At 38.8% G+C, this 14,043-nt stretch overlaps 2 protein-coding genes across 2 annotated transcripts; one reads left to right on the top strand and one right to left on the bottom strand.

Annotated features, from left to right (window-relative positions):
• The first annotated feature begins 702 nt into the window (after positions 1-702).
• Positions 703-4,722, top strand: LOC133706748 (legumain). The gene is made up of 9 exons (XM_062132288.1): positions 703-1,039; positions 1,130-1,294; positions 2,636-2,792; positions 2,973-3,058; positions 3,169-3,368; positions 3,487-3,535; positions 3,657-3,866; positions 4,084-4,290; positions 4,391-4,722. The coding sequence occupies exons 1-9, from the start codon at positions 818-820 to the stop codon at positions 4,538-4,540; spliced, it is 1,446 nt and encodes a 481-aa protein (XP_061988272.1). The 5' UTR covers positions 703-817; the 3' UTR covers positions 4,541-4,722.
• Positions 4,723-6,549: 1,827 nt separating this feature from the next.
• On the bottom strand, positions 6,550-7,599 carry LOC133744937 (auxin-responsive protein SAUR36-like). Its single transcript, XM_062172960.1, has one exon. It carries the CDS (start codon positions 7,263-7,265, stop codon positions 6,747-6,749), a length of 519 nt encoding a protein of 172 aa, XP_062028944.1. The 5' UTR covers positions 7,266-7,599; the 3' UTR covers positions 6,550-6,746.
• Between the last annotated feature and the right edge of the window lie 6,444 nt (positions 7,600-14,043).

The raw sequence follows: 14,043 nt of genomic DNA, 5'->3' as shown, positions 1-14,043 counted from the left end.
CGCGACTCGATATGAAGTAAGCATTTTAAGATTGCCAGCTACTTATCCTGGACTAATATATGACACAAGTTGTGCGAATAACAAATATGTTATATGTCAATTTTTAATGAGTTATTTTAATCCTAGCTCATATTGCAACTGTTCTCAAAAAATTTAGTTTCGAGCTTTGCTTTTATATCTCTTTAAAATCCTTTTTAGTCTTAATTTGATAATCAATCACATATTTAACTTAGCATTTATACACATAGTATATAAACTAGCGATTTTATATATTAGTGAGATTCGAACGCATAATTTTCACATGTATCATAAGTAGAAAGCTTAAGCGTAATTTCTTCTCAAGAGGAAGACAAAAGTTTAACCAAAAGTGAAACAAACAGTCTTCTTGATCACATCCTTTAGCTGTTACAGGAAAAAACTGGTCTCTGTTCTAATAAAGAGCAAGGAGCCAAAATATTTACCTTGATTAATAAGTCTCACAAATAAAGATTGATCACCCTTCATTCAGGGCTTCAGGCCTTCACACTTCACAATGCCTCCAATGCCAAACATCAGCCCACCTGTACAATCCACACCACCTTTGGTCCCACCAGACTCATTTCCCGTCCCATACGTGTCAACCTCTTGTCTCGTTATGCATGGCACCTCCCACGACACCACTCACCACCCACGACTTTTATACTCTCTCTCTCTCTCTCTCTCTCTATATCACCACCCTTCAACTCCACTCAGCTCTCCCCCTCTTCTTTCTCTTCCTCTGCCCACAGTTTCCTTAGAACTCTGGGTTTTCTTGAACCCGGCCTGTTGCTCACTCTTCATGGCGGTCCGTCTGTCTGAGCTGCTGGTTCTCTTTGTAGCACTGGTTATACAAACCACTATAGGAGGAGGAGGTCGAGCCGCAGCTAGGCTCGACTTCTGGGACTCTGCAATCCGGTTGCCTTCGGAGAAGGATAAGACCGAAGATACTGATAAACAATCCGGGACAACATGGGCGGTTCTCGTAGCCGGTTCAAATGGTTATGGAAATTACAGGCATCAGGTGTGTGTGATATCAATTTTATTTGTTCTTACTTTCTGTTTTGGTTTTGGGTTTATGGATTCACATACATATGCATATATATATGTACAGGCGGATGTTTGTCACGCATATCAGATACTGAGAAAAGGTGGGTTGAAGGAGGAGAACATAGTGGTCTTCATGTATGATGACATCGCCATGCATGAGATGAATCCCAGGAAAGGCATCATCATCAACCATCCACAAGGTCATGATGTATATGCCGGCGTCCCAAAGGTACCAAAAGCTAGCTGCAGTTTTCCTTTTTCTTTTTTTTCCTCAAATCAATGGTAATATTATTGAATATTGTAGAAGTTGAATATGCTTTCTCTATCTAGTATCATTCATACTTATCTGACCAAAAAAACAGTGGGTACGATATGTTTTTTCTTAATCATGGTTGCCACGTGTGAGACTGTGAGCTAAGTGATTAGTTATTTAACGAGGACAAAACCATAAGCTAGCTTGTGTTTATATTAAGCTTACCACAAGCCCACAAGGTTTAGCAAAAAAAGACATTACTTATTATTACCCCTACGCGACTACTTTTATGATAAGAATTGAAAAAGATTCTAAAGTTTTTCATCGGACAATTAAAGGTGACATGACTTTTGATGGTTATGCAAGTCTAATAATAAATTATATATTTATTTTTTTTGAAAGGAAAAATAATTTAGATATTAAAGCCTATGAGATACCCAGAGTTTACAATGTCAAATAGCAACGCCCTAGAGGCGGCAGCAGGAACCCTATCAACCCAAGATACATTATGAGGGATAGAATGGCTTAGATCTGTAATTGCATCCGCGATGAAATTTATTTCTCTAAAAACATGTTTAAAAGTAATTGAATGAAAAGCTAAATGCCCAGTGATGTGTGTATTGGAGTCACAGTGATTAAGTTAGAGGTCATGGCAGGTGCATCTTTGTGTGGGTGGTAAGTTATAGCATGAATTCTGATTGGTGAGTGTGATATTGATCTATCATCTATGAGACTATGACCTGTGTGGCTGTGTCTCTGGCTTGTCACTTGTGTAACTTTTAAGCAAGCTTTTCCATTTTGCAAATTTGTCCAACTGTTTAGCTCATTTTTCAATGTTGGCCTCCGTTTTACAGTAATTCTCAAACTTGAACCTTTTTCTCTAGGAGGGTGTGAAATTAAATAATTCAGAATTATTAGGATACTGGTTCGACCCACCCTCCAAGTAAACCAAATGAAAAAAATTTGGTATAATATTGATATATAGTACATAAATCAATAATACATTAATACATAATATTGTTGAAGTGCCTTTTACTGCCCCTCATCTGTCGTATTATGGTGATATTCTTTTAATAAATACAGAGGACTGATGACATTGGTTCCCTTGTGATGTAGAACATCACTTGGAGTAATCCAATCACCCTAGCTAACCTCATTGGTTCGTTCAATTTATTGAAATTTCAGTAGTAAGGACAAGGATACAATGAAAAGAGGTCATATATCCAACATAGCTAGCTTCAAGCTTGGTTGTTGATTTGTCTATTGAGCTTTATTTTGAATTGGAATCTCATATACTTTTGGTATTATACGCTGTAGGATTACACCGGCAAGCATGTAACTGCTGCGAACCTGTATGCAGTACTTCTTGGGAACAAGAAGGCTGTGAAAGGTGGAAGTGGGAAGGTTGTGGCTAGCAAACCTAATGACAGGATCTTCTTATTCTACTCGGATCATGGTGGTCCTGGTGTTCTTGGTGAGTTCCCAACTTTCTCATTTTACTGTGATGTATCAAAACTCATATCAATTTGGACAGAACTCCTCCTCCTTTTCAAGACAACTTTGTCAGCCTTACTGCTCTTTTTGGATGTGATCAAATTTTTAGAAAGAAAATGTTATATACTTAAAGCTACAACTCACCAATTTTCAATTATAGGAATGCCAAATATGCCTTTTCTGTATGCAATGGATTTCATTAATGTTTTGAAGAAGAAACATGCATCTGGGAGCTACAAAGAGATGGTAAGGATGTCACTTTTTCTTTTCCATTATTAGTTTGTTCCACTTTTTATGATTACACAGATATGAGTACATGACAGCTAAGTGCTCGACTTCAATTGTCTCGTATGCAGGTTATATATGTAGAAGCATGTGAGAGTGGGAGCGTTTTTGAAGGCATAATGCCAAGTGACCTTAACATTTACGTGACTACAGCATCAAATGCAGAGGAAAACAGCTTTGGGACTTACTGTCCTGGGATGAACCCTCCACCACCACCTGAATACATCACTTGCTTAGGGGATTTGTACAGTGTTGCTTGGATGGAGGACAGGTATTATCTGACTTTTTACTCCTTTGAAATTAGTGAATTTATATTTCAATGAATGCATAATTGTTTGGCCACACTATATATATAACACTATGATTTGCTGTGTTCTTCTGTTTTGCAGTGAGATACACAATCTGAAGAAAGAAACATTAAAACAACAATACCAGACGGTGAGGTTCACAGTAGATTGGCACTTAAATTTCATATTCTGGACCCAAATATTATTTCTAAGCATTCATCTGAACAGTTATTACTCTGATATGACAAATGTAAATATGTGCGTTTGTGCAGGTAAAGAAACGGACTTCGAATTTTAATAACTACAATATTGGATCTCATGTGATGCAATATGGAAATAAAAATCTCACAGAAGAGAAGCTCTACTTGTACCTTGGTTTTGATCCTTCCTCTGCGAACTTCCCTCCAAACAATGGTCAACTAGAACAGCACATGGAAGTTGTCAACCAGAGAGATGCAGAGATTTTCTTCATGTGGCAATTGGTGAGCTTCTCCCCTCATTTTTTTTCGTTTTTCACACGAACAAAAAACCAACAGAATCATTTGTAGCATATTTGGATCGATCATCTGAGCTACGAAACTGTTGACCAACTATTAAAGTTTAAAATTTAAGCGGGAACTGGTTAAGCTGTCAAATAGTACTAAATTAGGTCAGGTCACTTGAGCTTAATGTAATGTTCACTTGGTTATTTTCATACAGTACAGAAGATCAGAACACGGGTCAGAAAAGAAGAGGGAAATCCTGAAGCAGATTAGAGAAACTATGAAGCACAGGAATCACATAGATGGAAGCATAAAATTCATAGGGACATTTCTCTATGGACCTGAGAACGGTGCTACGCTGCTCAATTTCGTCAGACCACTTGGTCTGCCTCTTGTGGATGACTGGGAATGCTTAAAATCCATGGTAATAACTACTTGCACCTACCAACTTTGAATCTCGCGACTTAAATGTTGTTCGGTTGTTTCACCATTGTAATTACTGATTGTAAAACTTTGAATCACAGGTGCGAGTGTTTGAAACACATTGTGGATCACTGACTCAGTATGGCATGAAACACATGCGTGCATTTGCCAACATCTGCAACAGTGGTGTATCTCAAGCCCAAATGGAGGAAGCATCTTGGGCTGCTTGTGATGGTCATGATCTGGGCTGACTGCATCCTTCAAACAAAGGCTATAGTGCTTGAAATAAATGTTGGAAATTTTGAAAGCTTTGTAGTAGGTTATGGACGGCACATCGTTTATATTTCTATTGCAGAAGGTAATATAGATATGTCAAAAATAATATCCATGTGAATATATATAACATATATAAAAGAGTAATGTTGTGTTTTCAGCAGCTGGCCTTCTGTCATAGTATTAATGGTACTTCTATTTCAGAAGAAACCTCAAGACTTCCTCTCTTGAATTCGTATAATTTCTCTTAAAATTTAGGAGGCCCATATATAGGGTGGGTAAATCAAGTTTGAACCTCATCTTATTCCATTTCAATTAATTTGTAGCTACTGTGAGAATCCCGGTGGTAAATTCAAGTTGTATTTTAGCCAAATAGTTGGACTACATATTGTGCAGCTCAACCAAATTGATCTAGTTGGTTCAGAGTGCACATATTTTGGGGACTTGACATGTAAACTTCCACTATCCTATTGATGTGAGATCGATCTGTCTGACACTAGGATGGAGATAAGGAGATCACAATGATGGATCACAATGGCTAACAAAGGAATCAAGTTTACCATCAATGCATGAATATTAGTACGTGTTCCAGGTGCATCAGCATGAGGAACAATACCGCAGGTTTATTCTTAAAAGCAAAAACCTTCAAGAAACCAAGCAACGAGAATCAAACTTGAGTTGCACCAAATTTTGTGGCACTGCCACGAGTCCTTCTCCTCACCTCTTGTTTTGAGTGGTCGGTCCGACTGGAAGCGGTCACGAATTCGAATTAGTTGTGGTGCATTTTGGTCACAGAAAGGGTAGTAAGGGGGGACCAAGATAGAAGCAAGGCTCAGCATCAACATGGCTAGCTCGAATCCAACTCGAGATCTCCGATCTTATAGGGTTCACCATGCGGGACCAAAAAGCCATTAACCAAATTGCTTTTGGTAGAAAAAGGAATGTATGCATGCAACTCTCATGATGATGGCGCATGTTCTATGGTAATTTAGGTCTTGTTCCACCATGATGCTTTGTTGTTTTGTGCCTTCCTTGCTGTACCAAGGCCTAATTGGCTAATTCTCTTGTTTTTTTTTTTTGTTTTTTTTTTCCGATGGAATTTTGGCTAATTCTCTTGTTGGTGTTCCGTGTCTTCTTGATATGTTTCTATTTGTTAATTAGGAGGAGATGCTAGCTAGTAGGATAGCAAAAGGTTTTGGTTTGCTTGTAATGGTCGATATTAGTTATCTGTACAATCGTACAGGTGACGCAATTTTTAATCCAGATTAGCTACATAAGTTGGCGACCTATAGCGTGCACCAAGGCTTAACATGCCCGTGTTGACTAGTTGAGAACAATCTCAGTTGTGGAGCAAAGATTAGTAGTTGCGATCAAGCTCATGCTAGTTTGTTTGGCCAACATTTTTATATCGACCGCATGGTATAGTCAAGTACAAAATAACTAACAATTTGGAGTCACATAGGTAATGTTGTATTATACGAGTGCTTAAATGAGCTTCTTCATCACAAAGCCTTTGTCACCGTTTAAAAAATGCTTAAATTCTATAGTGCATACGTTATTTTCTGTAAGATGGAGCACTGCAATTATGGCACATTTCAATTCATTCTGTCTATATCAACATTATTACTTAAAGCATATCAATCAAATAATCAAACTTGAAAGTCCTACTTCCACTTGCCCATTTGATCAACATGAAATTTTTGGGACCTTTTGAAATTAATATCGCCTCGATCCTCCTTAATGCTCGAATCCTGAGGAGCAGTGTTCGAATCTTCTCTTGCATAGTAACTGATTGAGTTTTCTAGTTTCATCTCAAAATCTTTGAGATACACCAAATAAATCATATTTGACGCTAATTAAGCTCATGAATTCTCTATAATATTCTCATAAGTTGTCAAGCACAAAAAGACAAATAAAACAAAAGATAACATCTTAGTACGTAAATACGCTTTAACATTTAATGAATCAGTGAACATCATTTGAAAAATATTCTAAAGATAAGTGTATTGATTTTAATATTCACAATATACATCTAGTTGGTATAGGTTGAAAACAACCCCTCTCTGTGACTATTTCTTACAAGAAAAATGGGAAAAAGGAAAAGAAAAAATCAAAATCACTATCATGAATTTGGACCATTATGGGAATTTACCCCAATGATCATCACCCGCGGTTCAACTCACACTAATAGCGACGGTTACTATTCCTCCTCTGCCGTTGACAATGGTCCCCTGCAGCGATCCTCATCTGCACCTTCTCAAACTCCGAAGCCCCACAAGGTATGACGATCCGACCCGGATGGTTGAACCCGTAAACCTTCTCGGCCTCCTTCAACAGCTCCCCAAACAGCGGGTGATTGAAGTATATGACAGGCACCAAGTACCTCTGCGTGTCGTCGTCCGACTCCCCCACGTACACCGCCATGTGCCCCTTTGGGACAACCACCGGTTTCCCTTCCTCCGGAGCCTGCCCGACCCGCATGTAACCCGAGTTAGGAAAACACAGCTGCTTGGCTCCACGTCGAAGAGACCTTGCCAAGGTGAAGAATTTGGAAATGGGGTTGTACGTTCTGGCAGTAGGGGATTCCAGCCTCTTGTACCGGGCCGGCTCTCTTCTGGGTCGGACTATCCATTTGAAGATCTTCACCAGCTTGTGTACTCGCAGCCTGAAACCTCTGCTCTTTTTCATTCTGTGGGTGTTCATGATCCAAAAAGAAGGCAAAACTGAACCGGGTTTTGCGTCCAGACGAAAATATTACCCAACTCTGGACTGAAGTACTCTCTTTGAGTTATGTGTTTGGAGTGTGTTGGGTTTTTGAGGTGGTTTATAGTAGTGAGGTTTTATAGTGGCGTTGGTGGAGGTGGTGGGATTCTTGGAAAAAGATGAGAATATGGTTCCTTTGGGAAATCAGAGAATTGTTTTGTGTATATATGATGAATTAGTGGTCGGCAGTTCGGCACACGGTACAGAATTTTGGAGTGTATGGGGAAGAAAATGAAGTTATATAGCAGAAAGGGCAACAGGTGGGGGAGAGAGAGAGAGAGAGAGAGAGAGAGAGAGAGAGGTAATTATGTATTAAATTGGTTTTAATCGGTACTTTGATAAACGTACGGATGTATCTAATGGACTCTTTGCTTGTACTAATGAATATGCTTATCTTATACAGACTGATCAAGGCCGTACGACCAAACATCATTGGTTTGTTGGAGTGAAGAAGACGCAACTCTGCCTACTCATACTAGCTCTCTTATCTCTATCTTTTCATTTGTTTTAAGGCATTTTACAAATCGTTTTTGCAAAAATTTGACCAAGAATTTCTCATCTCCGGCGAATGAGCAACACAACGTGATGCATGTTTTTTATTTAACAATCAAATGATCCTTATGAGAATCAAATAATTAAACAACTTTTACTTTCTAATTTGATTGATTTCTAGAAGAATACATTCTGAAGATATACAAAATCAATAATGCTGATGATGAGAGCAAGTTGCTAGATGAGAATGTGAGTGAAGAACATTAAAAATAGAATTAGTACTATGATTAAGGAACATCATATATACGGCTAATATTAAGCAACAGTACTCTAATTAGGCATATTCCATGTAGGTGGTGATTCTAAATCATGCATTTACAATACCTCGGGTAAGGAGTAATTTTAATAATATTTGGAAAAAAAAGTAAAATAAAAAGAGGACTGGCACAAATTAAAGCTCTATTAAATGTCTAAATCCCAAGTTGAAGAGTCGCTTGATCGATCAATCTTCTAAAAAGGCTCGAGGGGTCACTTTAACGGACGCCTTTTATAGATTGATAGTGCAAAATCGCAATCCGATGGGCTCTATTATTAATATAGTTGGTACTTAAATATAGTAGCATGCATAATTATTGTAAGATATTTCTTGAAGCTTAGCTTTGGAGTCTCTGTCTCGGACACTGACCTCATATTTTGTCTTAAGATTTGTTCAAGATTCCTACTCGCACTTCCATAATTCCATTTCACTGGTAGAGCCAAAATAATATTTTGTTTCTGGACAAAACAATTTCTTTTCTTGTTGGACTTTTCTAAACCCAAGACCTTATTCCACGTGAGATAATTCTTACGAAATGGTACACGCACGTCCTTAATTAATTAGCAGAGGAAACCTAAAACCAAGTTCTGATCACCTCTTGTTCTTTTTCTTTTGGATCGATTTGTTTTTCTTCTCTTTTGGTCTTTGAAGACGAAAAGCATTCTAGAGCTTTTTTTTTTTTTTTGAGAATAAGATCCTTTATTAAAATGAAACCAAATTACATAACACGGGAATGACCGGTGGTGGACAAGAATTCCCCACTCTCCTCCCTAAAACCTAAACCAGTTACGGGTCCATCACCATAAATGACTTCCATGAGCCGAAAGGGCCCAACCCCTAACCACCTATACCGCCCAACACCTCGGGCTACCGAGAATCCCGAGAATATCGATACCACCTCATAGACAACCGCAACAACAACAACCGCCCTCTTCCACACCGTGTCCCAAAGATGCCAGACCACGTGCAATGATCGCTCGTCAGCACATTGACCATAAGATAAAACCGACAATAATCCAATTCGTCCCCAGGAAAAACACCACATCCATGGCGCCTCAATTTGACCCAACCCTAGCTCAACAGAGTAGGGACATGCCAAAAACCAGAAAAACCTAACCAAAATCCTAATCGAACTCCTAACCAAGAAAACTACTTTAAACAAAAACATAGACCAGCCGCCGCAATCATCTTCCTCCTCTTCAGTTGACCCGCCTGCAGACCACCACCATAGATCTGTCTCGTCGAACTCGCACTGCCGGAAAGACTCCATCCACGCAGCAAGCCACACCAACCTCACCTTTTGTCGGCCAGATCTCGATGAGCCCACACCGAGTATCAGTGAGAAACTCGCCGTGCTTTGTCGCCCGGCTTCATCCAACCGCCAGAAAGTTAGACACCCTTGCACTCTTCGCCGATCGACCAAACTCGGAGAGGGAATCAGCGTCGTACGATCCATGGAAAACCGCCGCCACGATCCAGCCTCTGACCACCTGCTTCAACCCTGCGCCGATCGCCAACCAACCATCCTGCCCGCCTGCACCGCCGCCTGAGAGGAAAGAAACGTCATACACGACCAAGAAGGTTGAACCGGATACCAAAACCTAGAGCCCCAAGACCCCACAATCCCGTCCGGCAACACCCGCCACTCATCGATGAAGCCTGGACCTACGATCGACGCTGGGGCGCCGCCGGACAGGCAACAACCTCTTCTGTGCTTTTCCAAAACCCTAGGTGCTTCCCTCTATTCTCGGAGCTCTCTGTGCATTTTAGAGCTTGAACAATAAGATCCGCCACAAATATTTGTGTCTTTCTGAAGGACATTTTTAATGAAAAATGTTTTCCTCGTTTGGATTTATAGGCTGCATTTACGTTTTGCCTTTCTAGTTTCCTAAATCTTACAAAATTGAGAAAGATGAGGAAAAATTTTATTTTATTTTTTATCAAATAGAACTTCATTAATAATGAATTGAGTACAATGAGTTATGGAAAAATAATCTGCAAAGGCTCACCAACAACCAAACTGGACGAAAACTTACCAAACTGGACTTCACACTGGAAATCCGACACACTGATAGAGCCAAGAAGGCCTCGACTCCAAGCAAAGTAGAGGTTGACTAACTTTCAAAGCCTCTTTTGCTAACCGGTGAGCAACTTTATTGCCGTCACGTTTCACAAAATGGCTACTGCAAATAGGGAAAGACTGAATTAAAAACTTGACTTCATCAATTATATGACCTTCAAAACTTAAATCATCAAAACTATCATGAGGAAAAGTTAAGCAATTGAATATGTATAATAAATTCACTTATCAAAGACAATTCTGAAACTATTTGAATCATATATCACTACAAAAAAGAATTCAAATTGCCACGGCGCAACGCCGTCGCGGAAAGCCAATTTGCCGTCGCAAAAGACCAATGGCGACGGCAATTTTGCCGATGTCGTTGGTGGCGTCGCCATTGATATTTGCGACGGCAAATTGCCGTCGCAAAATGTGAATTATTAATTAAAAAAAAAAATCTAGCATACAAAATTTGCATGCTAGAATTTTTTTAAATTTTTATTTTAGGGAAGAAAGTGATACAAAGGAAAAGTTCCATCAAATTACTTTTTAACATCAATTTTATATATCTTCACCAATGTTCAAATACATAAATTTACAAAATTAAATTACATATAGTTAATGTACTGGAAAACTGGTAATCAGAACACTTCATTTCCTCCATCTTCACTAGATTCTGAAGATGACATCAAACCCTGCGTTGGATATAATCACATTAAATTCAAACCAACTAACTTTCGCATTCTATAAACATTATCACTGTCAAATCTAACCAGCAAAATAGTTACTGCTTGTAAAGAGAGCTAAAAGAAATTGAGAAAGAACAAGCATGACATGAAGTTCATAGATAAATTTGCTTTTGATATGGTAAAATTTTTGGAACCTGAACATTTAATACAAACCAAACACATATCAACTAACTTGCTTATGAGATAATGCATTTATCTAGAAAGCCTATCTTCTAACGATTGATTACATGATTGCATCAAATCCCTAAATTATGGATCACGAAATTACCTGTACTTCCACCACAGTTGACATTCTCAAAGCATCCAGTATAATCTGGATATTGTCTGTCAAATTCATAACCTGAAAAAGAAGTAGACAAATAAAATGACTTTGCTTGGTTGCCAAAAAAAGAACTAAAGCAAAAGCATAACCAGCAATGTTGAAGAGTCTAAAATGCATAATGCACCAGAGTTGACATGCTCATTGCTTCCCTGATTTCTGATGCACTAATCTTTTAATTGGATGAGAAATGGAGTATAGATTTCTCTTTGCAAATACAATAGGCTGTGAACTTGAAGTTACCCTTCAGCATTTTCTTGTTTCGTATGGCCACTATGTTGCATTTTTAAAACAATATCTCCTATGCTTTTGGATAACTACTAAAACTAAACTATAGAAAGTGTGCAAGACCCCTAAAGTTGTATTCCGTTTGTTCCCCTTTTTGGTATGAACAAGACCAAAATGAACTCTAAATGCTTTAAGGCAACCACAAGCCAGCAATTATCCTTTACAAAAAGCCACATTTTCCCCTTTAATCTGGCTAACCCAGCTAACGGCTTCATTCCCTTGTTATGGAAAACATGTAATGCACCAGTGATCTAATGATGATAATATAGTTTGACCAAATTTTTTATTGTGTTAAATATCTAGTAAGCTTCTGCAAGAACTGCTAGGGATCCCATATTTGTGTACCAAATGATCGGGCAGTGTCTCATTTCTTTAACAAATAAGCTACTAACATAGACCATCATTTGGTAAACAAGTACGATACACAAACTTTGGATCCTTTGGACTACTGCTACAAGAAATTTCCTTAACATCAAATGGATGTACAAATGTATCCATCAGTGAAGCTAATTTTTCGAAATTCCTACTTATTTCCTGTGATGAGAAACAAAAAGAGAAAAACAAAATACTGATTGCAAAGAAGCAACTAGACATACAAATTAGGGAGTGATAGCCTAAACTTTCTGGTACCATAGATAAAGAATTTATGATGACAAAACAAAAACAAAAAGCTAATCTTATTGTCTACAAAACAAAAAAAGAAAGGCAGTCTATGAGATATAAGCATATAAGTCATATAAGCAAGCTGGAATTCCCAACCAATTAACAACAAAGCTGCATTATCCAACAAAATAGCAGGATCCCACCTGATTCTTCAGTAGATCAATTGTTTTATTGAAAGCACATTTCAAGATATAATATCTACATTACTGTTTCACTTAATAATCAACTTCTGCTCCTCCTGTGTATACATTTGCAAACATGTAAACAAAACATTCAACTTATAACAGAGAGGTAAGCATACAAACCTTGAATCTGTAACTCCCATCCACGTTGACGTAACAATGATAGACGTGTGTGCTTCCAGAATCCCAATCAAAACTCTATAATACATCAAAAATATAAAAGGGAAATCAGGCAGATATAATAATGGATACGAATTAAGGTTAAGAGTATGACGGACCTTGAAACCTCTCATGAAGTTGAACAGGAACATTAGCAGAGAGTCTCTGATAAGGCGAAATGCATACGGCTTTTGATGGAGAACCAGAGGGATATGCTGATTGTCCATGAACAGATGTTCGATCAGTAAATACCCCACCTTATTATTCCTCTGGTTCTCCATTGAAAGTGGCACGCACTTGTTCTTGTCAATTGTGAAGCTGGAAGGACATGGTTCAGGAATCAAGACTGTATTTCCTTGTTTTGCTGGATCAGATATCATGCAATCAAGGACAAAGCACTTTAGCAAAATAATAAACAAAATAGCAAAACATCAAGCCATATTACTCATCAGAGAATCACTGAGATGCAAACTATCTGGAATATAGATGTATTTTTTATTTTCCTCTCAACTATAAACTAAACAAAAAGAGAAAATGGAGCTAGTATAAAGCTCCCACCACCATTCTGTGGCACAACACAATTAGCACTGAAGAACAACTCAACTAAAATACACAACCTGATATCTCATATATTACTGTTGGGTCATGGATATATCTTTTCTTTTTGGAGCACTGAACATCCTTTTCCTTCCAAAAAGTAAAGAGGCAACGTTAGAATCCATAAAAGTTTAAAAATAATGCATCAGAATGATATAACATCAAAAAATAAACAGACAAAGAAGCGAAGGGATCTGGGCAAACAAAACCTTAAGAATGAGGGATTGCCATAAGAGAGGGATCAACCCAAATCCCAGAAATCACCGAGTCCCTGCCAGGACCTACAGAAACGACACACTGGTCTTGGAATCGACGACGGAGGAGTTGAGTGCGTTCTGGAGAAATGGGTGTGTTGGGTTCGTGGGGTTAAGTGTGCAAGACGACAGCGACTCGATCCGCCGCCTTCGTCACCTCCTTCTCCAACAACTCCTCCTCACCGCCTTCGTCACCTCCTTATCCAACAACATTTCAGATGAGGGACTGAGGGAGATTGAGAGTTGTGAGATGAAATTTCAAATAATCAAATCTATTAACTGGAGATCGATGGGTCGGAGACCAACATCCCAACAATGAAGTATAGAGAGAAGGTTTACTTACAGTGGGTCGAAGCAAAGCCGTGGGTCGGCGGTTCAGCGGTTCGAGATTACGAATAGGAGCTAGCTTAGAGTGGCTGAGGGAGTGAGATGACTGACTGAGAGGTTAGAGCTAGCTTAGAGATAAGGCCGAACCGTCGAACTTTGCGGTGGGTCGGCGGCGACTGAAACAGAGGGACAGAAGGAGTGAGTCGAAGAGAGGCTGAGGGTCAGGGTCAGTCGATATCTCGAATAGAGGTTGAGGGAATGAGGGATTAGGGTTAGCGACTAGATAGTAAATCATTGGGTTTGCCACGCC

This window comes from Rosa rugosa, chromosome 4 (genome assembly GCF_958449725.1).
Source record: "Rosa rugosa chromosome 4, drRosRugo1.1, whole genome shotgun sequence".
NCBI classification, from domain to species: Eukaryota; Viridiplantae; Streptophyta; class Magnoliopsida; order Rosales; family Rosaceae; genus Rosa; species Rosa rugosa.
This window is presented reverse-complemented; position numbering and strand designations above follow the sequence as displayed.